Here is a 26,494-nt window from a genome sequence, read left to right as displayed (position 1 = left end):
ATTTAACTCTAAAACCGTATAACGACAGACCCCTCCGCAAATAGTCCGTACAACACGATGTGCGATTTTACGAAATTATCTTTTAGGGTGAATAAAAAAACATAATTTAGATAGAGCAATATCTACATACGGGTCACTCCTGCCAGGTTGTAAGGGCATAGTGACGTGAACGAGAGAAACCAACATGGATTCCTCTACGAGTTAACACCTGGTGTCATCACTTATTTTTTTAGTGATCCATTCATATAATTTTCATCTGTTTCGTCGGATAATCGAGACTGGTTATTTTCTGACGTAGACAATTTTATATTTATGGGACGGATCCTCTAACTACTGATATATAATCATGGAATATGCACATGCATTTATCTTATCTCCTGTCAAATAATGCACTTCATATTTTGATTAATATGATAATGTAATATATTTCATTTTTGTTTATGTCACATTGACATTGCAGAATTCATGTACACTCGATGTAGTTGCAACACTCGTGGCGTACATCGATAATGCCCCAATTGTGCAATATGCGCCATTTCTGACGGTTCCCAGGTTGGGGGCATTCGTGCACATATATGTCCTCGTGAGTTAAACAAGATGTCACAATGTCATATCAACCGTCAGTCAGCGACAACACCGAGCGTGAACTCAATTTCAAACAGTTACAAACCCACCCGTGTGGTAGAATTGATTTTTAATTTATCTTGTCAAGAAACGACCGCGGGGTTAGAAGTATGCGCAGTTTTCTTAGCCGCTTGATTTAGAAGACTAGCAGTTTATCCTCCTGATCAAGAGTGGAGAATGAGGGGAGGGGAGAGGATTGGGGGGTGGGGGTTGCTCCTAGACGGAGAGGGTGTATAAGTTGGAACTTGTTCACTTTGAGGATTATGTTCCTGAAGATCATGTAAAACAATTTGTTTTATTCCATACTGAATTAGCATATTACTGATCATTTCAGGATAATTTTTACCCGTTTGCAGACATATAATATAATAATGATTTTATGAATATAGGTACAGATTAATAATTTTAAAATTTACAATAATTATAATATTTTTATACCAAATTGTTTCTAGTGCTGTTATGTGCACATTTATGCATAGTACATTTTGTTTGAGTGACGTTTTTTGCATAGATTGTAAAATCACCGTTTGTTTGAATTGTTTGTAGGTTACCAAAAAGATGATTTTATGTAATACATCATCCCTTTTGTATAATACATTTCATTGCGTGTAAAACATATCCTCATTTTGTAAAATATCTAATCTTTTTGTGCGTAATACATCTCTTCATTTTATGTATTACATCTCATTTTGTAAAAAATCCCATCATTGTGTGCAATACATCTCCTCATTTTATGTAATACATGTCTTTTTTGTAAAAAAAAATCCCATCATTGTGTGTAATACATCTCATTTTATGTAATGCATCACGTCACTGAATCTCACGCCAATCATCATTTGTGTCACATTTCACACCCAAGTAGACCACGTCCAAGTTTCTAAGCAATATTCTTTCCGGTGACCCATTGTTTACACTTTAAGGTAAACAAACTCATTTTATACAAAGCAAATGAAATAAATTCCTAGTTTGAAGTGAGTGGCATCCCTGGATGTATTGTGTAACTCTAATCTCCTTTCGATATGTACATAGCACGGTGCTGGAAAGAGAAATTGACAGGCTAAACAGCACAAATCGTTGTCAATTACACCCGGAGACGAGTGTTGATAGCGCTTCTTACGGGCTAGGTGAATAATGTGGGTAAAACCGTCACAGCTCGACCCCCACGGAGGAGGGTAGGGGGTTGGTGAGCGGCGAGGATTTTTTGTCAATTTCTTAAGTCTGGTCTAACACTCAGATTATTGGCGATTAGGGGTATGAGGTGAGAAATGAAGTAAGGAGTTATACCCTCGGAGATATTCCCTGACGATATGAAGAAATATACACCGCATGTCACAGACTCATAATGCGATATATACTTGAGACCTCAAATCTTGTCGCAACTTCAAATATTTTGAGTTGTTGTTCGATTGCACAGTCTTCCTTCTTGTCTTTGGAGAATTACAACGATGAAAACATGTTCACCCCGTACACGTGACTTAAGCTGTGTTATATGCTTGACTATTTGAAACTTCATATCTTGTCTCAATTTATTGTTTGTATCTTCTTACGTCAGTGTTAGTTGTTTATATAAACAATAAATTATTGAATAGTATATAGTTAGTCAAGTAATATACACCACATATCATTGTTTTTGTAATATACATATTTGAAAATATTTTTTTCCAACAAGATTTTAACTTGAAGATAAGTATATATCAGCTGATTATCTGTGCAGTGAAGTGTTCGGGAAGGAATTAGTGTTTGTTTGTTGTTAAACGTCGCACTCAGTAAATATTCCAGCGGTGTGTAAAATAATAGAGACTGGACCAGACAATCCAGTAATTGGGAGGATCGATACTCATGATGTCAATGACTGGATTGTCTGGTCTAGGCTCGATTATATACGGACCGCCGTCATATAGTTGGACTATTGCTGAGTGCGGCGTTAAACAACAAATAAACAAGCAAATAAAATCTAAGGTTGTAACGTGGACACGAGTGGTCCAGTTGCCTAAGCTGCTTCAATTGCAAGTTAGCTGTGGGCGGTCGGGTAGCCTAATGGTTAAAGCGTTCGCTCGTCACGCCGAAGACCCGGGTTCGAATCCCGACATGGGTACAATGTGTGAAGCGCATTTCTTGTGTCCCCCGCCGTGATATTCCTGGAATATTGCTAAAAGCGGCGTTTAACCAAACTCACACACTCAAGTTAGCTGTGCAGAGTTGCGCCAATACCTGTGTGTCAGGATGTCAATGCCTTGCAATTCTTCTAACTTAATATGCATCACTCTATTTATTTACATTCAGAAAGTAATTACCAAAACAAATATCACATGCACACATATTCAAATACGACGGAAGGTCAACAATAATGTCAACATAATTTTGAATAAAACAAACGTACAATTTTTTGTCCGAGAATGGACAGTGTCGGAAATTCAGTTGATTTATTTTTTACAAAAAACAAAGACTATATCGTGAACTGTTATCCGGGTATTCCGTTATTATAGAGATGTAATGAAGTACCGTTTGGTTAAAAGCAAACATATTAGACTAATAATACTACAGTAGCTTCAAACTTGGATCTATGATCATTAACAGTGCCATAGGCTTTCCAGCACAGTATCATCGCTCCAGCATTAATCTCTGACAGCAAAATTATGTAAAAGTTAACACCTAACTGTAACGAACATGGATCCCAAGCCATTCGGATCGATCAGTATCCTGGCCGAGCTGGTGAATACCCACGACGCGAGGATAGTGGATTGTAGACATGTGTATGATATTTGAAGCGAGTTACAATGAAGCTTATTTGTCAACGGCAAGTTTTGGTATCCTGGAACAAGTCGAAGTTGTTGAGTTTGCTATAGTCACAGCGAATGAATGGACGAGATTATATTACACCAACAACATACACTGCCTTACCAGTGTTGCTACTGAACGTTGAAATTAACAACGACTTCCGTATTGACCATGTGTATGTGTGAATGAATGGAATACTATATTCAAATACCCGACAGTGCTGGTTGCTCGAATGACGTTGTAATAGATAGTTGTTGCATAATAAAAATGTGTCGTGTAATACTTTACAATATGAATTGTTTCACTGGCTGGTAAGATATTCAAATCGGTAGCTATAACTATGAAAAGGGTTTGGAACCTAATACTACGCCTTTTTAACTGTACAATAAATTTAGAAGTTTGTTGGTTTTCAGAACAAAATTAATGAACATTTAATGATTAATTTTGGAGGGATTTGTTTGGATATGAACAACTGATTTGACGTTTCTCGATGATAATTTAGACATTTTAATGGTTTTCAGAACGAAATTATGAATTTTTAATAATTAAATATTGGTTTATATTGGTTTGGGAATGTATCTGATTTGATGTTTTTCGATGATATTTTGGATTTATATGTCCATATAAATCAGGGTATAATCTTATGTATAATTGATTAATTAATCATTTTTAGTATTAAACTAGTTGATTTTTTTCTTCTCTTAAACATGACAAAATATAAAAATGTTCTTACACAGAACCCAAGAAAGATTGTTAGCTTATCTACCCTCGTGGGGCAGGATACGCTCACCTTCTCGTGAACACCTGAAGTTGTCATGAAGTTGAACGCACTTCCAGCGCTGTATCTGACAGTGTTCGTGGGCTTCACAAGTTGGAGACGTCTACCCCTGTCACGTTGATCATCTCCACACACAGCATTAAGCTGGCATACTGCGATACGAGTGAACAAAGTTCAGTCAAGAAATCCTGCCGAACGAAACAAAGGAGCAGACTACTAAGACGAGTATTGTTTTGTAGCTGATGGTCATTGCAGTGTAGTACTTCACGATGTATTAACTATAACAGTTTCGTTACAAATTGTTTATATGATAGCAAGAAATACGAACTCCCTAAGTGTTTAATGTTGAGAATTAAGTGATGACCCACACATGACGGAATTCAGTCTCTGACATATCCCTGTGAGGGTTTTGAATGGTCTATGAACCTTAATGTCTTCTCATGGTCCATGTCATCACATTGCCATACCATGATCCACATTTCGTTAGTTCGAATCCAAGATTCATATCTTTATTATAAAGAACACCTGGTTTCATCACTGATTTCCATGATGTATGCATTATTTCGATGTTAAAGGGGCATTCAGTTAGGCTCCTTGTTTATGGAATGACAACTGAAGGGTTTCTTTTGGTGTCATTTTCAGTAATCCCTTTACATAATGTTCTCCGAGAATAACCAGTTTCGATAATCGTTTAAGGCTTATGTCGCCTTTTTGGATTCTGCTTCGTCTGATAATCGAGACTGGTTATTCTCTGGCTTTGACGCTTTATATTTATGTAAGTGATACCACCTGCGTCACTTTGGGCCGTTCAATCTCCTTGTTGAACTCGCCTAACTTACACACATGTGCAGGGTGCACATTGTTAGACATGGTCACAGTCAACAAATGGTATTTTGTATTTCTGTTATCACGAGTTTGTTGGCATTTCAAAGTCATATCGACCACAATATCCTCGGGTTTGCCAAAAAGAAAGATTCTATGTTTGTTGTTTAATGGCTTAAGGAAACACTTCTCACGATATTAATATGTGTGCGTTTTATTGAAACCGGTTGAGGTATATCCTAGTAATGCATAATAAACATGCATGAATTATTATTATGATGTATATGGAAAGAAAACCAGTTGCATATTTCTTTTAAAGACAGATTTGGCCTGACACATTTATAGAATCCACAGAGCTCAAAAAGAGGATAAAACATATAATCTATTTGCAAGTGACAAGATAAGTCTCCTTTTGTAAAACTAGCTTTTTGACCTCAACATCTGTTGCAAAAGAAACTGCATTTTCAAACTTGAAACCAGTAGGTCCCCGCCGCCGACAAGGTGGAGCAAGGTAACAGTAAGACAGAGTAACTGATAATGTCCCTTATCTTAACTCTTCAACTTATGAAGTCAAGAAAGCAAACATACTCAAGTACCATCGGTAACTTCCAACTGGAGAGTTGGTTTAATCACGTAAACTCCCGTAGAGTAAGTGAGATTGCTTTGCCTCAACTTACCTCTAGTGTTCACCACTATCACGAGAAGAACATCTCAAGATTTCGTTGAGGAAAAATACTTGTAGATGGAGCGTGTGTGAGGTTCCAGATACGTATCAATGCACGTGTGTTTTTTATCAGCTTCCTGAGGAGTTTCTACTTCAATATCTGCCTCGTCATCAACAGCTGATGTCAATCTTGTTCCGATATCAGCAGCGTTAGAATTAATTTCATAAGTGATGAAATTGACAACAGTGACCAGTGCCCGGTTCCCGAATGGTTACACAGTGGATGCATACATGAGACATGGGATTCATGTTGATGTGACTTTGTAATAAACAAATAAAAGTGGTCTGATGTTGTACATGGTTTCGAGATAGCTTTTTCTCATTTCGAAATATGAATATTGTTTTGTCATTCATGTACAAACATAGAATTATAACTGAAATAACTGTTATAAATCTAAAAATCCGACAGATACATTGGGACATTCTGTGTATTCTGTAGAGTGACACGGACGTCTCATGAAGTCCCTATATTGTGTAGAGGGACACTACTGTTTAATGATGCCCCCATAAACTGTAGAGAGACACTGATATTACGTAGATGCCCTTGTATTCTGTAGAGTTACGCTAATGTTTCATAAATACCTATTTATTCTGTAGAGGGACACTGGTGATTCATGATGCCCCTGTATTCTGTAGAGGGACACTGGTGATTCATAGAGACCCCTGTATTCTGTAGAGGGACACTGGTGATTCATATATGCCCCTGTATTCTGTAGAGGGACACTGATGTTTCATGATGCCCCTGTATTCTGTAGAGGGACACTGATGTTTCATGATGCCCCTGTATTCTGTAGAGGGACACTGGTGATTCATAGTGACCCCTGTATTTTGTAGAGAGACACTGGTGATTCATGATGCCCCTGTATTCTGTAGAGGGACACTGGTGATTCATAGAGACCCCTGTATTCTGTAGAGGGACACTGATGATTCATATATGCCCCTGTATTCTGTAGAGGGACACTGATGTTTCATGATGCCCCTGTATTCTGTAGAGGGACACTGATGTTTCATGATGCCCCTGTAGTCTGTAGAGGGACACTGGTGATTCATAGAGACCCCTGTATTCTGTAGAGGGACACTGGTGTTTCATGATGCCCCTGTATTCTGTAGAGGGACACTGATGTTTCATAGAGACCCCGTATTCTGTAGAGGGACACTGATGTTTCATAGAGACCCCTGTAATCTGTAGAGGGACACTGGTGATTCATGTATGCCCCTGTATTCTGAAGAGGGACACTGATGTTTCATGATGCCCCTGTATTCTGTAAAGGGACACTGGTGATTCATGATGCCCATGTATTCTGTAGAGGGACACTGATGTTTCATGATGCCCCTGTATTCTGTTGAGGGACACTGGTGATTCATAGAGACCCCTGTATTCTGTAGAGGGACACTGATGTTTCATAGAGACCCATGTATTCTGTAGAGGGACACTGATGTTTCATGATGCCCCTGTATTCTGTAGAGGGACACACATGTTTCATGATGCCCCTGTATTCTGTAGAGGGACACTGGTGTTTCATGATGCTCCTGTATTCTGTAGAGGGACACTGGTGATTCATAGAAACCCCTGTACTCTGTAGAGGGACACTGGTGATTCATGATGCCCCTGTATTCTGTAGAGGGACACTGGTGTTTCATGATGCCCCTGTACTCTGTAGAGGGACACTGGTGATTCATAGAGACCCCTGTATTCTGTAGAGGGACACTGGTGATTCATAGAGACCCCTGTATTCTGTAGAGGGACACTGGTGATTCATAGAGACCCCTGTATTCTGTTGAGGGACACTGGTGATTCATAGAGACCCCTGTATTCTGTAGAGGGACACTGGTGTTTCATGATGCCCCTGTATTCTGTAGAGGGACACACATGTTTCATGATGCCCCTGTATTCTGTAGAGGGACACTGGTGTTTCATGATGCTCCTGTATTCTGTAGAGGGACACTGGTGATTCATAGAAACCCCTGTACTCTGTAGAGGGACACTGGTGATTCATGATGCCCCTGTATTCTGTAGAGGGACACTGATGTTTCATGATGCCCCTGTATTCTGTAGAGGGACACTGGTGTTTCATGATGCCCCTGTACTCTGTAGAGGGACACTGGTGATTCATAGAGACCCCTGTATTCTGTAGAGGGACACTGGTGATTCACAGAGACCCCTGTATTCTGTAGAGGGACACTGGTGATTCATAGAGACCCCTGTATTCTGTAGAGGGACACTCATGCTTAATAACTGTTATGTAGAGTAATGCGTTGCAATGTTTACTGAAGATCTATTTCCATGTTAATCATGTGCACACTAAGAAATGTTCGTCTGAAAATACGAAGAATATTTACCTAATACTTGGTTACGAATCAACGTATTCAGCCATGAAGGAATGATACTGATGCAGAATTTCTGCTTTGCACACGATTTTCGCTCAAAAATGCAATTTCCCCTCTGTTCATATTTAGCGCAAGTCATATGTTATGTTGAAGGATTCTTGCAGTTCAAACGTTTTTTGTACAATGAGTTCATTTGTACAAACCTATACATAGATGTGTTGCATGACCTATCCATGATTTCTACTCTCATCATTAAATTTGCTGTTATAAATCTAAAAACGCCACACCAACCTATTTTTCGTCAGGGAGGTAGTCTGTATCACTATGGCCATGCGTAAAGCTACAACCAATGCGAGCAATGTGCCGAGCATCTCGCTATCTCATTTTGATAATACAAACTTGAGGACTACTTGTAGTCAAATATTGACGAGAGTGGTTGGCAAAAATATCTTCGACATTCCGAGTTCGTATCAGTGGGCCTGGTGCTCCTTGCTGTGCCGACATTTAGTAACGTGTTGTATCTAAAACCCACACAGGGAATGTAGATGGAAAAGGAATCTATTTCATACATTCTTACGGGTTTACTTGCTTATGGTGTAAAAGATCCGCACGCCCCGGTGTCTGTAATAGTGGATGGGCGGTTCTGATATGATAATCAAACAAACAGATATGATAGCGAGAGAACCTCCACTCTTCAACACGTGGTCGAACACTTAGTTCACGAATTTGAGAATTTGTCACGTTCATTTCGTTCGGGACCCCTTTGAAGGACATTAATCCATAATCTGGAATCTGCATGGTCAACATTAGTCAATGTTTGTCATCATAAATCATTCTATTTTGTAATGGAAAACGGAAACCAGAAAAGAAAGTTTCAACGCGCACAACGCGCATGGTGTGTAGTGTGATGTGGGTGTGAAAATGGTTTGTGTGCAATTGGTCGTATTAAGAATGAATGTGTAACTATGTGTGTTTCTAGTTTGCCTGTGGTGATGCATGTGTCTAGTGTGTCTTGTTTCAAATGTACGTACAAAATGTTACCCCAGTGTGTCGTGTTTCAAATGTACGTACAAAATGTTACCCTAGTGTGTCGTGTTTCAAATGTATCCTACAAAATGTTACCCTAGTGTGTCGCGTTTTGTATAAATGTATTGTACAAAATGTTACCCTAGTGTGTCGTGTGTTGTATGAATGTATCGTACAAAATGTTACCCCAGTGTGTCGCGTTTTGTATAAATGTATTTTACAAAATGTTACCCTAGTTTGTCGTGTGTTGTATGAATGTATTGTACAAAATGTTACCCCAGTGTGTCGTGTGTTGTATGAATGTATCGTACAAAATGTTACCCTAGTGTGTCGTGTGTTGTATGAATGTATTGTACAAAATGTTACCCCAGTGTGTCGTGTGTTGTATGAATGTTTCGTACAAAATGTTACCCTAGTGTATCGTGTGTTGTATGAATGTATCGTACAAAATGTTACCCCAGTGTGTCGCGTTTTGTATAAATGTATCGTACAAAATGTTACCCTAGTGTGTCGTGTGTTGTATGAATGTATCGTACAAAATGTTACCCTAGTGTGTCGTGTGTTGTATGAATGTATTGTACAAAATGTTACCCTAGTGTGTCGCGTTTTGTATAAATGTATTGTACAAAATGTTACCCTAGTGTGTCGTGTGTTGTATGAATGTTTCGTACAAAATGTTACCCTAGTGTGTCGTGTGTTGTATGAATGTATCGTACAAAATGTTACCCCAGTGTGTCGTGTGTTGTATGAATGTATCGTACAAAATGTTACCCTAGTTTGTCGTGTGTTGTATGAATGTTTCGTACAAATTGTTACCCTAGTGTGTTGTGTGTTGTATGAATGTATTGTACAAAATGTTACCCTAGTGTGTCGTGTGTTGTATGAATGTATCGTACAAAATGTTACCCTAGTGTGTCGCGTTTTGTATAAATGTATTGTACAAAATGTTACCCCAGTGTGTCGTGTGTTGTATAAATGTTTCGTACAAAATGTTACCCTAGTGTGTCGTGTGTTGTATGAATGTATTGTACACAATTTTACCCTAATCTGTCGCGTGTTTTTAAATATATTTACTGTCTGACATTACCTTACCAAAATAAATTTAAAACACAAAAGTATTAGATGATGATTTTAATTCATTTATAACATATCAAAAACAAGATCAATAACATTTTATATTTTTAAAGTATTTTGGAACCAGAGACCGCTCCCAGTCTAGTATAACCCTAGTCTCCGTACTTATTATTTGTGTGGCGATATATCTCATCAGATGAGTCATGAATACCAAGCTGGCGACTAAGCCAGGGTTACCCCAAAAACCAATATCAAACACATATCAAACCAGCTGGACTGGCTAGATTTAAGGTGTTTAACTTGTGTGAAGGCTATCATTCGCGGACATGATAGGTCCCAGTTACACAAGCGTTAGAGAAGATTTTCTGTTAATATTGTGGACTTTTGCGGCGCCTGGAAATTGAAAATGGATTTACACACGTAGATACGATTTCCATTGACCCCTGAGTTGTCGCCACATCAGTCCGATAAAGCAACCACCTGTTATTAAAAGATTGTCCATGTTATTCCCTGAGAGGGGAGGTTATACTGATTTGCCTATCAAGCCATGTTCACGTTTAACCGTGGGAATATACATTTGAAGGACATGTTTACCATTAGAGCTTTTGTGACACATTTAAATTTCAGGCTTTGTAAACGTTTGTAACTGGTAGTTATGCTCAATAATTGTTCCTTCATTGGCTGATTAAAATCACAAATTTTATTTATTTTTGTTTAAGGTGATCAATATCGACTTTGGTGATAATGTTAAATTTGCATCAAGATTTTATCAAAACATAATGTCCCAGTAAATGCTTGAAAAAAAACTTTTTCAGAGTGTTGGAAAAGAGAGAGATTATCTGTCAAAAGATATAAATTGTTGCAAGATGTTTATAATATTTAAAATTTAGACTCAGAGTTTATTTTATCTATTTTTAAAAATAGAGGTTTAAAGCTGAAAAATTACCTGGTTTCCATACATAATCCCAGGCCCTACTAGAATATATCCAAAGGTTGACCCCTAACAGTGAGAGGCATATAAGCTTTGGCTGCATCGTGTGTGTGTACAACATTCTACCATCTGTTCCTCGTGCGGCGGCTGAATATCTCAGAAATATAATTAATCACCATATCTGAGCCCTCGTCACTGGATGATGATTTACCGTGTTCAATATCCTGTATGAAATCGGTAGTCTACCACTTCTAATCTCCACCCTTCATTTTGTCAAGAATTTGACAGCGATATGTTGTCCTTTCTATGTAACAAGTTATCACGCACCGCGGCGGCCATTTGCAAAGATGGCGGACTAAATGGCGTTATCTTTCTGTTGTCTGACGTGAATGAAAACCAAACATAGATCACTTTCGGCTCTCTAAAGCGACTGTCGCACTTTATCTCCACCATTGTCCCAAGACAGAAACCAGTCCGTGTTATACTTAGAGGCCATGTGTGTATATTGACTAGCGTTATCGAATGATAACGAAAGACAGTGCAGTCAATGTCAGAACTGGGTTTGGCTATTTTATGCGAAATTTAGTCTTCCCTATTGCATAAATCGTTCAGATAACTCAGTCCACCCGAAACAGTGTTACCGCACAGCGAGATTGACTTGATTTACGGAGTGGACGTAACCCAAGGTTATTGAGATGTCAGTTTTAATGTAATATACACATTGCACTGTTTACAACGTGTGTGTATCATGTCATTGTCAAATGATATAAACTTTTGTGTCCATTTACATCAATTTGGCATGTGTGTTATATGTTACCATAATGACATGTCAGTGATACTTTCTGAAGGCGGAACGTTTATTTTATAAAATGTTGTTTCTATATTATCTAAAGACCACTGAAATATCTGGCTGGGGAAATAGAGCGGTTCAAAATCCTACTTTTATGCATAAGACACGCAGTTGACAAAAAAAGCAATACATACGTTGAAAGAAAAAAACATTTATTGACACAAGTTGGAATATGTATATAAAGGCCATTTTTGTGGGTCTTTTTTGTAATAAAAAGTCGAATTTTCAATATGTTGAAGTTTACGATTCGTTATACTAAAGTTCAAGATGTGGTATCTTTCAAGGGTATTTGTAAGGGTGGTCGGGTACCCCAGTGGTTAAAGCGTTCGCTCTTCACGCCGAAGACCCGGGTTCGATTCCCGACATAGCTACAATGCGTGAAGCCTATTTCGGGTGTCCTCCGCCGTGATATTGCTGGAATACTGCTAAAAGCGGCGTAAAACCATACTCACAAACTCAAGAGTATTTTTTACAAATATATTGAACATTAGTTTTCTCTTGAAAATGTTCCTTCTTATTTTGAACTTCTATTTAGCGTCTTAAATTTCGAAATTTTTTCTTGACAATTCAAAATAGTATGTTGGCAGTTCAACGACTTATCTTGTATAAAATATATTTTTTGCCAATTGATATATTTTGAATAAACATGTATTCGATGTACACATATTCTCAGAGTCATTGGAAAGTATATGATCTGGTGAACATAATTCAAGAACAACTTGCACAAGCAAGTGGGTGTTTTGTTCAGTTTCGAAGCCTCGTATATCATCAACATAACGCACAGGTGTCTGATCGCCAGCAGGGTACAGACGAGACGTCACGTCAACAAGCACCGCTCACAGTATATCTACAGGTGAAATAGACTTTTTGTAAATTGTATCATGTATTGAATTTCTGACGAAATACATTTGCTTTTTGTTTACGACGTGACAAACACGAAATTGATTATCTAATAATACACTTTGTAACAATTCCATGACAGGACTTACTAGATTCACCTTTAGATTTCTTACTTCTACCAACATTACAACGTGCATCACAGTATCGAATTGAGGTGAATGTCATGAAGATCTTTAAAAGACACATGGATGTGTAGAATATATGGAAATGTAGAAAGGATAGCGTTTCATTTCTTCGTGGTGAAAATGCTTGTTTTTAACCGTGTTCCCTTACTTTATTCCTCCAGTATATACTGGTAAGCACTCATTAACCAGCTGTATAGATAGGTGCAGCGATGTTGCAAGAATAGCTTTAATCTGAAGGACGCTTTAACATTTGGAGTTTGTAGATAACGCTTTTGGGAGGGTGGTGAGGGTGGTGTTGACGGATAAAACGATGGGAGGGGGATAGGGGGTGTGGGGTTATAACGGTGAGTTGAACTTTGAGAGGTGGGTTGATTAATGATGGTGGTTCTTGAACTATGTGAGACCGGCGGATGATGGGTTTCCGGGTGAATGATGAACTATGGGAGGTTAGCTGATGGATGATGGGGTCCCGGGTGGATGATGAACTATGAGAGGTGGACAAATGGATGATGGGGTTTCCGTTGGATGATGAACTATAAGAGTTATGCTGTTGGATGATTGGGTTCCGGATGGATGATAAATGATGAGAGGGTGGGTTGATGAATGAAGGGGTTACGGGTGGATGATGCTCTATGAGTGAGTTGGGTTTAACGCCGCGTTTAACAGTATTCCAGTTACATCGCGACGTGTCAGCTTAATGTGGGAGGAAAGCCCGAAATGATGCATGTCTCAGACGTTTACCACTTCGGTAAAACCCACGAGAACGGGTATGGTGCTGACAAACCTAGAAACATAATCGGGGCGATTCGAGATTTGAACCCACAATCATAGGTTTCTGGCGTGCCCAAGGGACGCAACTTCGCACAGCGAATCGCGGCACCTTAGACGACTGGGCCACTCGTGCCCCCTGATGCACTATGAGAGGGTAGGACTGATGGATGAAGGGGTTCCGGGTGGATGATACACTATGAGAGGGGTGGACTGATGAATGAAGGGGTCCGGGTGGATGATGAACTATGAGAGGGTAGGACTGATGGATGAAGGGGTTCCAGGTAGATGGCGACTATGAGAGGGTAGGACTGATGAATGAAGGGGTCCGGGTGGATGATGAACTATGAGAGGGTAGGATTGATGGATGAAGGGGTTCCAGGTAGATGGCGACTATGAGAGGGTAGGACTGATGGATGAAGGGGTTCCAGGTGAATGACGACTATGAGAGGGTAGGACTGATGGATGAAGGGGTTCCGGGTGGATGATGAACTATGAGAGGGTAGGACTGATGGATGAAGGGGTCCCAGGTGAATGATGCACTATGAGAGGGTAGGACTGATGGATGAAGGGGTCCGGGTGGATGATGAACTATGAGAGGGGTGGACTGATGAATGAAGGGGTCCGGGTGGATGATGAACGTTGAGAGGTGGGCTGATGGATGAAGGTGGTTCGAGTGGATGATGAACTTTGAGAGGTGGGCTGATGAATGAAGCGGTTCCGGATGGATGATGAACTATGAGAGGCATGGACTGATGGATGAAGGGGCTCCGGGTGGATGATGAACTATGAGAGGGGTGGACTGATGGATGGAGGGGTTCCGAAAGGATGATGAACTATGAGAGGTGGGCTGATTGATGAAGGGGTTCTTGGTGGATCGTGAACTATGAGAGGTGGGCTGATGGATGAAGGGGTTCGGGGTGGTTGATGAACTATGAGAGGTCCGTTTCCATTGAAGACAATATTAGCATCTCGGTATACAGTTGCATTTCTCTACCGCAAAGCCAGTATAGTAATAACAGTATAAGGAACAGTTGTGTTGTGTCAAATGGTAATTGTGCAAGATTATATTCTATGTTTGGGAGAGTTGGTCGGGTGCTCCGTCTAGAATATAACACGTTTTACAGAAAGTCGCGTAGAATGACGTGTTTATAATACTCCGTTTGAAAGTTTTTCTTTCGTGGGCTTTGTCTCTCGTGGGATGATAGATGGTGAGGTGTGTGTGTGTGTGTGTGTGTGTGTGTGTGTGTGTGTGTGTGTGTGTGTGTGTGTGTGTGTGTGTGTGTGTGTGTGTGTGTGTGTGTGTGTGTGTGTGTGTGTGTGTGTGTGCGCGCGCGTGTGTGTGCGTGTGTGTCGGAGGTTGGGGGGTTGGTTAGGGGTAGTGAACAATGATGATGGTGGTCGGGGTGGGAGATGAACAAGTATACATGTAGGATAATCGGCTGGATATACGATGAGAATGATCCGCATACGACTGTCGGGTTGATGCCTGAAGCAAGGGTTTTAGGGTCTGAGCAAGGAACAACGGGGTGGATAAACTATGAGGGATCGAGTGGGGGATAAACTATCTGGAGCAGGGGGTAGGGGTAGTTGGGGGGAGGTCAGCTGGTTATCTCGGGAAAAGACAAGGAGGTAGTATCTACCCTTGCGGCAGGCCAGAATATTTCAACACCGGTGATGGAACACCGAGATACGTATCTCGCCTCAACCTCAACCTACACATGTGTTGACAGGATATTTGTTTGTAGGTCGTTCTCAAGCAAGCTTAACTACCAACTGAATCATTAACAAATGCTGGTTACTTCAGTTCACATTTATTCTGTAGACGATGAAACAGTTACAGCGACATTTACACTCAACAGTAAATGTTTTACGATTACATCGATACATAATAATCTATCACGATGTATACAAATTTTGGTTACTTTAGTTCATATTTGTTCTATGAACGATGAAACAGTTACAGCGAAATTTACACTCAACACTAAATGTTTTACGATTACATCGATATATAATAATCTATCACGATGTATACACATTTTGGCTACTTTAGTTTATATTTGTTCTATGAACGATGAAACAGTTACAGTGAAATTCACCTCCAACGGTAAATATTTTATGATCACATTGATACGTACGTAATAAACTATCACGACGTATCACGACATTAAGAAGAAAATGTATCCAATATGTTGGTATACTCTGCAACCACAGCTACATGTAGGTAGTGATATACAAATACACCGACTAGTTACTGGGGCCTGTAGGTTGTGGGAGGGAGGATCTATTTCTTGACTCGCTGGCGACGAGGATCTTCTTCATTTTGCTCCAATCAATAACAACACTGTTTCAAAATGTACAAAGATATTAGCCCACCTTAATGGGGTGAAGGGGGTCAGGAGGGTAAGTCGCTGCCAGGGCAACACGGGGGAGTAGGAAATGTTCGGTGGGTCACTAAACCCTCCCTCGTGATGGCGTGATAGTGGTCATATCTACATCATTTCACGTGTATGGTGTATTTGTTGTTTTTTATATTTCATTTCAGCTTTCGAATAAAAATGTTTTGTTACTAGTCTCTGAAGCTAACGTATACCAGATTTTTACAAGATTATTATAGACAGTTCTAAAGCAAACTTTTCAACTTGAAAAGAGTTATGATTAAATTCATGATTACAATACAAAGATATTATATTATGTAATATAATATTTGTACCAAACTATTTTGTCGTGTTGCAATTAATAGAGATTCTACACATTGAAATACATAATGTTTTGCAAACCCAAACATATATTAGAACGGTTGAAACTATCTCTAAACTTGATATTATAATTGTACTTTAATGACTAAGTGTATACTGGATATTAAGTCCATATGTATATAATTTTATTAATTGCATGTAAATAATCACTATCTACCTTGTAAAATCTGAAATACATATTTCTGTAGATATGTTTGCCAGAACCTCTCGTCCATCTCAAACATTATTATGCATGTATTAGAGAGCTTTACCACTTACCTATGGCCCGCGCCATATTATAATCAGTAATAAGAGTATATAAATTGTTATTTTAAATCTCATATAATACGGCATCCTTTTCCTTCGTTTCACTTTCTCTTTAATGTAAGTCAAAGTAATCCACATTTTTGTTGCACCCGTCATTTTGTAGATTTCGGATTATTAAGATTAACTGGAGCAAAAGTTTAAAAGCATATTATTTATCTTTATGAAGTGATCTTTTGTACAGATGGTACCACTCCCACTTAGATATATCTTTATCTGTTTACTTAAATCCTTTTCTACCTTAACAGGCGTCCAAAGCCAAATTAATTTCGTGCTCTTCACGACAGCGTGGAGGAATCGCCGTAGCATTGCAAGGTAGTTGTTCTGCCCCAGTGTTCCCGTGGAACGTTGATGGTTTGACGTGAAGGACGGATACGGAAAAGTGTGAAAACTGCATCATTAAAAGCGCGTTAATTCAAAACCACATTTCCCTCTGTCATTTTAATATATTGGGCCAAGTGAATTGGATTTGTTTGGTTGTATCATCTTCGTGTAATGTTTCACAATTTAAAATCATTTTTATGCTCCATTGTGCAACTAAGCCTGAGAGCTTCTCCTAAGGACTATATTTACATATGTCATATTCGCTAATGTACATATTATGTTTTACATTTATGAAACCCGTGCTTATCAGAATTAAACGCTTATTAAATAAAAAAAATCACAGTTGCATAATTAGATTGTCATTTTTTATTCTCAGTTTGAATAAATTTATTCATAAATGCATAAACACATGAATAGAAACACTTTTAAATATTATCTCAAATACTGAGATGGACCATTTTTTACGTGATCTTTATTTTTAGATAATGGCCTGCTGACAGAAAAAATAAACATGTCAGTTAATGCCACTTGATCCTGAAGAAAAAATGCTCTCTGATCTCGGGATTAAGAAATGTAAAATGATAAGCGAAAAATTTAGGAGACAAGCTCAGACAAGACGAAATACGTATAGTTTTCAAATGAGGACAAATTAATATTAAAGTTATGTCCTTACACAAATTAAGAAATTTCATAACGAAAATAAGGTAACGAAAATAAGGTCTAGAATGTCAAAACAGTTTAACCTTCAGCTCAAAATAGAATAGAAAAATGTGTCACATAATTGATATAATTCTTTTTTTTAGCCAAAAATGTTTTTATAAATAATCACATGCATATATAGAAACGTTTGACTGAACATCACATTTCCTCTGTAACTTTGATCCATTTCAATCCAGGGCATTGTGTGTGTGTTAATGTTTTATAGTGTGTGTTAATGTTTCATATTGTGTGTTAATGTTTCATATTGTGTCTTAATGTTTCATATTGTGTTAATATTTCTTACTGTGTGTTAATGTTTTATAGTGTGTGTTAATGTTTCATATTGTGTGTTAATGTTTCATATTGTGTCTTAATGTTTCATACTGTGTTAATATTTCTTACTGTGTGTTAATGTTTTATAGTGTGTGTCAATGTTTCATATTGTGTGTTAATATTTCTTACTGTGTGTTAATGTTTCAAAGTGTGTGTCAATTTTTCATGTTGTGTTAATGTTTCATATTATGTGTTAATGTTTAATTGTGTGTCTTTTAATGTTTTATATTGTGTTCGTGTTTCATTGTGAGGCATTGTTTTTATTGAATGTGTAAATATTTCATTGCGTCTGTTAATGTTTCATGGTGTATGTTAATGTTTCATTTTGTGTCTGTGTGTGTGTGTTACGTTTTCGTAAAGTGTGTTATGGTTTCATTGTGTTTATTACGGTTTCATAGTGTGTGTGTTAAGGTTTCATATTGGGTGGTAATGTTTCATTGTCTGTGTGTTACGTTTTCGTTTTCGTTTCATTGTGTGTATTACGGCTTCATTGTATGTGTTAATTTTTCATATTGGGTGGTAATGTTTCATTGTCTGTGTGTCTTGTGGTTTCATTGTGTGTATTACGGCTTCATAGTGTGTGTTAAAGTTTCATATTGTGTGGTAATGTTTCAGGTTAGAGGAAAACTACTGTATGTGTGAGGGCGTGTGTCTGCCGCGGTGCATCCTTTATGCTCACTATCTGGACTTCTGCCGGAAGGAGAACCTAGAGCCGGCGTGCGCGGCCACATTCGGAAAGGTAACTACATTCTTCCACTCATTCAAAGACATGGATTTCTATCTACACTTTCATTTCAGAGCATAGCCAATACGTCCCATGTACGATCAATGTCATTAGAATCCGAGTAAATAAGGATAACACAGCAGTGACCTTGATGTACAGTGAAACCCTCGTTTATCCAGACTGTAAAGGTCGCGGTGAAATCGTGCAGATTATTTATTTCCGGATTAACAAATCATGTATACGGATTAATGTCGATTTGTGTGAAGTTCCATGATTGCCCGGAAACCGAGATTTCTAGACAAACGGCGCCCGACTGGATAGTTGTCTCTTTATGTGTGAGAATTATTGTATTCTTTATGTCGTCAACTATATTGTTCATTTGAATTTCTTACCTAGTTCACATTCATGTGTAGCTTATAACCCAGTCTTTCAGTATCATCGGGGAAATACAGACAATTTAACTGGAAATGAACCCACAAAGACCATTAAAGTTATGTTCGCTGTGATCAACATTCGCATCTCAAATCACCTTGAAATTCATACTTCCAATCAAACACTTAATCCTCAAGTTACATTTGATGAAAATATAAAACGTCAATGTCAGAAAACAGTCAGTCTCGATTTTCTGCCAAAACAAATTTCTTAGGCAAAATTGCGGTGAAAATTGTATGAATGTATCACTAAAATCAGTGGTGACACCAGGTGTTCACGAAAGAGTGAGCATGTTCTGGCTTACCGGTAGACACCGCCAAGCACACAATTAGCATAAAAAAGTACATGTGAGTGTTTAAAAAATCCACGCGAGTTTGGCTATAGTCATGGCAACCGCACCCTTTATTCAGAATTTACGCAAACGCTTAAGTAGTAAAACGTTCACTATAAACCTGTTCACGTTGCTGCAAACACTGTTTGATAACGGTATCGCAAATACCTCGTCCCAACTCTTAAGTAAGGGAGATGATCTTGTGTTTTCCCCTGAGTAAATAAATCTGGCTAAATAAGGTAATTGGTTTGTGTTTAAAAGGGGAATGTCGTCTCTAAAGAGAATTTTTGCTCAAAAAATCCTTACGGCTTAAATTCTCCTTTCGTACTTCGCAAACTAGCTTTTAAATACTGAGCGTAATTGTATAGTTCTTGTGTTCATGATTGAAAAACAATTGATGACAAATTCATGGGAGCCGTCCTGACTAGGAGTCCCAGTTGCTGTTAATACTGGTTAGACGCAGACAAGAACAGGAGTCGTTTGTTTACTAAATTCGCCGAATTGTTTGGAAAGTTGAAGGAAATATGTAGTTTAGTTTTGCGTTAAGACGTATTTAGACATAGCTAGACAAATTTACATGTTGACATTGGAGTAATTAATTACCCAGGAAACACCTCACCACGAAACCAAGCCAGATGGGGGAAACAGGCATTGGTTATTTATTAGAAACATTTTGAGTTGTATGTGATCACTCTTATGTTGACACTGTAATATAATCATTGATTATTTTCTTAATTATAAAACATAAATACTCGCTATTACTAGTGACCTCATCGTGTGTGTTACACATTTATAAGCTGAACAAAGCCATTAAACATGGCTCAACCAGGAAGACATTGTATATACAGTACTTTCGTATGATTGAGGGGGCGGTGGTTTATTTAGTTTTAAAGTTAAACTCGAAAAAAATAATCATCCCTCAGAAATAAATTGAACATGCTACATGTGCTGAAAAAATGTTTTGTGAACTTAAATGAAATTGTTCAGGAAGATTCTGTGTGTTTTGAAGAAGTGACGGCAAATTGATTCTGGCTCTCACAACGGTCCCCCACCCCACCCGTCCTCCGAAAATTAAATCGTAGGTCCCTTAGCATAAACAGTGTTAAACAGTTTTGTGTTATGGCGGTATAATCTACAAAAACGTAGCCATAGATGGTCTGGATTTTAATCAAAGTAGTGTCAATTATGTTAAACTTCAATATGTATAGTTGGACTTATCACCTTTGTGTGTTAAGCAGTTCAGACTTCTGTAAAATACATTCATTAAACTACTTCCTTGCAGACAATACGACAAAAGTTTCCCCACTTGACAACAAGACGTCTCGGAACAAGAGGTCATTCTAAGTAAGTGTTGAAACAACTGTGTACAACGATGATGAGGTACATGTGTTTACCTTCTTTGATAGGTTTGACTACAGAGATGGGGGAGAGTAAATACTGTAAAACTCACGAATGAATCCGGGTTTGAATCCCAGCTGCCACACGCATGTCGTAGGAGGCTTAAAGAGGATCATGTGACCACACTGGCTTCACATTGCCTTTGTTTTCGTGGATTGTTTCGCATACCCTTGTTTCACACACCCGTATTTCTGGGCCACGATCGACATCTGACCGCCTTGGTAAAGGTGTTACCGGGTTGAAATTCGACATGGAACACCCTTCCATGTACATGGAACATACACCTAAAACAACTTGTATGACAGAAGTAAGATGGTGTGGCGTTATACAAACCAATGTTGTGGTGCATATTGAATGAACTCTCCAAGTGTTCTGATGGAACTGGACCCGTGGGGATCCGGGGTAGAATAGGTCTTCAACAACCCATGGTTGCCGTAAAAGGCGACTATGATTGTCATAAGAGGCGACTAACGGGATCGGGTGGTCAGGCTTGCTGACTTGGTTGAAGCATGTCATCGATCCCTTTTGCGTGGATCGATGTTCTTGATATCAATCACTGGATTGTCTGGTCCAGACTCGATTATTTACAGACCGCAGTTATATAGCTGGATTATTGCTGAGTGCGGCATAAAACAACAAACCAACCAAACCAATCTGATGGAATTGAGTACAGTTTATCCCCGATTCGCACCAGGTCGCACGATACCTTTGTGTTTTGCCAAATGGTAAACGCCAAATTGGCTTTTGTTACTTCCCGTCGTAAGCATGGTTTGGTTTGACTGCAGTAAACACTTGAAAACTAGATTTGACCAAAACATAACAAGCGTTATTAAAACGTTATTAGGCTGAAAACAGTCACCGAAACACTGCATACTTACGAGTAAGATCCAAAACACAACTTTGATACCCGTATCAAATACATCACCATCGAATAACAATTTCTTGTTTGAGTCATTTAAGCCACCACCAAACATGGGTGTATACTCTCTTTTGCCATGCATTCTTTTTTTAAACGGCGTTAGAACATCTTCACTATTTTTGTACTGATTAATCGAACTTTTGATGCAGCACAACTGTCCATAACCCCATGGCATATATAGATGACATGTTACAATATCAACAGGTAACATGGATGATAATATTGATATCGATAGACAATATAAGAAAATAGGGTTAATAATTTATTTGTTAATTTGTTTTAACGTTTCTGACATAGGAGGGACATAGGAGCATCAATTCCGAAAACGTTAATCAACTTTTATCAGAGAATATTCAGACCTTTCTGAACTAAGAGTGAGTGAGTGTGTTGATTTAAAGCCGCTTTGAGCATTATTTCAGTAACTTTTACATCACGGCGTGTCAGGCAGAAATATACTCAGAGAGAACGGATATTCGAACCCACGATCATAGGTTCCAGGCGCGCCCATGGGAAGAAACGCTGCACAGCGAATTGTGGCGCCTTGGACGACTGGTGCCCACGAGATCCCTTACCACTTTAATACCATTCTGTTGATACTTGGGGGATTCTTGGGGGACGTGTTCGGCTTTGACAATATATCAAATAATGCTGAGAAATTTATAGGTTAGGACGCGATGCTATTAACTGGTTAAAAGGTATGTGATGCTCTCTGTGTTATAGGTACCACTATTACGGTATCGGCATCCGGGAGACGAGTCAGTACTACCACTCGGTGTATTCAGGAAAAGGCTTGACCAGGTAGGTGTCACGAATACATGACACTTTGTTCTGGATAGTAACTTCTTTTATTCTTTGTACGGCGTTTCAGAGCAACATCTTGCTCCTTCATCAAGTGAATGCATTACATTATGAAACGTCGTACAAAGAAAAGAAGTTGCTGTCGATAAAAAAGTGTCATGTATTCATGTTCTCCCAACTTCTAAATGCCTATCTGAGACTTCAGGTAGGTGTCATGTTTTACCTCTGTGTTAGTTGGTAGAACAAGAAGACCCGAATGTGGATTGATTATTATAACTGTAGGACGAGGTCAGGCGAGGTCATCAAGATAGAACCTATGGATGAATACTTGGATGTGGCTCTGGTGTATATGATACAATCGTGTTTGTGTTTTGCCGCCTCAGTAACGGTTCATATATTTATTAAATTACGGGAGAGTTTCCATCACTCTAATACACACGTTCAGTTTACTACTCTACATCTATACCACCCAAGGTCCACAGCTACACTACGAGAGTTCAGATGACTTCTTCACCATCTGTGACCCGTGAACATCCGGGGTAGAATAGGTCTTCAGCAACCCATGTTTGCCGTAAAAGGCGACTATGCTTGTCGTAAGAGGCGACTAACGGGATCGGGTTCGCTGACTTGGTTGAAGCATGTCATCTATCTCTATTGCGTGGATCGATGCTCATGATATCAATCACTGGATTGTCTGGTCCAGACTCGATTATTTACAGACCGCCGTCATATAGCTGGAATATTGCTGAGTGTGGCGTAAATCGACCAACCAACCAACCAAATCTTAACCATTCAAACTACTACACAGCAACTGTACTATAATAGTTTAGACTTCTAAATACCACAAGATCAGATCTACCTGGAATAGATAGGTCAGCTTTAATCTATGCTGGTTGTAAGATGAGACTAACGGGATCGGGGGTCAGATTTGATGACATGGTTGATTGCGTGTCATCGTACCATGACGGCATGGCTTGTTGTTCACAATATCAATCATTGAACTGTCTGAATATTTGGCAAATATTATTAGGGCGCAGTTATATAGCTGGAATATAGCTGAGTGTGGCGTTAAACCCCAAAATTGTGCAGATTACCCAAATTAAACAGTACTTACATCTACTTCAAGAGTTTAGATCGCTACAAAAATCAGACAAACACATAAGAAAAGTTCAAACCAGATTCGTACACGAGTTCAGATCCCTACAAGAGTCCAAATTACTGCCGTCCAAATAATTATAGTTCAGATCACTATGTTACAAGTGTTCAAATCAGATGCATACACGACTTCAGTTCCATACAAGAGTCCAAATTACTGCCGTCCAAAAGATTATAGTTCAGATCACTACATTTGTTCAAATTACAGTGATTCAGATAAATAATTATAGTTCAGATCTACACAGCACGAGTTCACACACACAAGCCACTAATCCAATGAGCGAGAAGTGTCGACAGTTGTTAGGAGACAAAGGAACATCAGGAGTGTGTTATTGTTGGTAAGAAGTAACCAACGCCATTTTACAACAAGTCTTTGTTGTCGCCAGTCTTAAAACCCTAAAGTGTGTTGCCTATCTCGCAACTTGACTGTCTCATTGGTTTGCCCGTGGGATTAACTGAAGGTGCACACGCGGCACTCTGCACTACTCCGCTAGCCGCCGTCTCACTTCACAAATGCATCCTAAGTGGTTGTCGTATATCAAACCAGTCATTTGGTAGAGAAGAAATATCAACATGAGGTTCATTGCTGGCGAAATACTCGTTCCCTCGAGCCCTTGTCTGTCATTCCGAACGTCATTATTGACAAATTTACAGTGAAATTCACACGACTTTAAACTTTTGAAACACTTAAGATTGGTCCGGGGTTACGCAATTGACGCCTTCAAATTGTGCAGGGTTCTATGTTTTACTATCACCGACCTAACGTGCAGAAGGAATGAAATATTTACAACTGTTATACAGCAATCATTGGGTGATTTTTGTTTGCCTCTTTGGTCGCTTCGAGTCCACGTGAAGATTTTATTACCCTGAGTCAATACAGGAACGTGCTATAACCTCGGCAAGATGCGCATTTGGAGACATTAAAGGAAATATGTGTTGGGCCGTTTTTTGTGGTTATATAATATTTGGAAGTGTTTATGGTTCACAAATCACCCTATAAAGGTATCCGGGGACTTGGTACAAGCCCAAAAGCTCAGTATAAAGAACCGCTTGTCCAGTTGGAATTAGATCAAGCTTTATTAGTTTCTTCAGTTGACGAACATCTGCAGCGGATTAATACTTGCCTTTTTAAAACTTGTACGTTTTGACATCTGGTTTACTGGTCCAGGAATACTGCTTCTTTGGTCTCGTTAAGCATGGATTTGATTTATTGTCATTAGTATTTGAACATATGATTTGACGATGGAACGATTACACGAATGAGTTTTATTATGTCTCTTTCTTTAGGATGTCTGCTAACGATTTTGATGAAATTAATTCAACAATGTGAAAATTTTAACATGCAGTTGGCTTCTTTCAAAAACAATGAGTTCTATTTGAAAACGCGATCCTACGAGATATACTTAAGAATCATACTCGTGCATCATCTGCGGGAATAGGGATAGGGATTAACGGCTCTTTTTGTAATATTCCAGGCATGTTAATTGAGGAGTGAGGTGTTTGCATTGCGTATCCACGTTGGAGCCGAATCTCCGTGAGACGAGTCAAAACGTTGAATATAAAGGCGACAAAACACCTCACAGAAATATATCCTAAAAGTAGAGGCCATTTACGATTTCGACTATATCACAAGCATGTGTTTATTAATCTTTTCCAAAGTGTGATGATACAAGGTGTTCACAACAAGGTGGGCGTCTTCTGCCCCATCCTGCACGCAAACAGATGCAGAGGAAGGTCAATTGTTCACCTGAAAAAACGAGAACATATCAATGGTACATCCGTCAAGCTTGGAAATGTCCTCCACATGTCTACCTGTGCGTTTTGAAGCTTTTCTGAGGCCTTGACTGTTCTATCCTTGATTAAACAATATTCGTAGAAAGAGCATGCTCGAGTGTACCTCAAACGTTGTGAAATGTAGACACCAAAGACTGGAGCTGCTAGAATAGTGCTCTACATAAAGGGAAAGTTGACTATTGGAAAGCTGACGTCATACCTCTTGTCATACAGTCTTTATGCACAGAATATGAAACAGATGAGGCGGCCTCACTGGTCTCTTATATGTTTAGTTCAGGTGGGTAATTAAACCACAAGGATCCTCAAATACTTCAATAGCTTAATGTAAGGACAAACGTTAGATGATGATCAGAAAATGAATATTTTCAAAAGTAAAGGATATTTATGTATTTTAATACGGTATTATCAGAAGTGAGCCAATAATTAAGTAATATTCCATATCAAGACGAGGCTCCGCAGCGTGTACAGTTATGGTAATATGGTAGTTATGATAGTTATGACACTCCAGCATCATCCTTCTACGAAAATGTCCAAACGTTCATCTTACTCAGGGTTGCAACATGTGCATGCGTTTGTGACGGGTGTCCCCAGCGGAGCAGGATCCGCTTTTCGCGAACACCATCACGCTTTGGTAATGATATAGTAAAACATGCTTATGATATTGTAGAAATTGTATAGTGGAATCTGCTCAAGAGAAATATGTTATGATTATGGGCAGGTTTGCATCATATTGTGAGTGAGTGAGTGAGAATGGTTTTACGCCTAGCAATATTCCAGCAATATCACGGCGGGGGACA

General features: G+C 38.9%; 1 protein-coding gene across 1 annotated transcript in view; it reads left to right on the top strand.

The window, feature by feature from the left end:
* LOC139467041 (DNA-binding protein RFX6-like) overlaps positions 1–26,494 on the top strand; it is a 78,675-nt gene that overhangs the window by 16,036 nt on the left and 36,145 nt on the right. The window contains exons 3-5 of the mRNA XM_071248753.1: positions 18,762–18,885; positions 20,916–20,977; positions 22,671–22,748. Coding sequence (XP_071104854.1) covers positions 18,762–18,885; positions 20,916–20,977; positions 22,671–22,748 — 264 coding nt within the window. The remainder of the gene's footprint in view (positions 1–18,761; positions 18,886–20,915; positions 20,978–22,670; positions 22,749–26,494) is intronic.

Source organism: Haliotis cracherodii, unplaced genomic scaffold (genome assembly GCF_022045235.1).
Source record: "Haliotis cracherodii isolate W230 unplaced genomic scaffold, xgHalCrac1.p SCAF_19, whole genome shotgun sequence".
Lineage (NCBI taxonomy): Eukaryota > Metazoa > Mollusca > Gastropoda > Lepetellida > Haliotidae > Haliotis > Haliotis cracherodii.
This window is presented reverse-complemented; position numbering and strand designations above follow the sequence as displayed.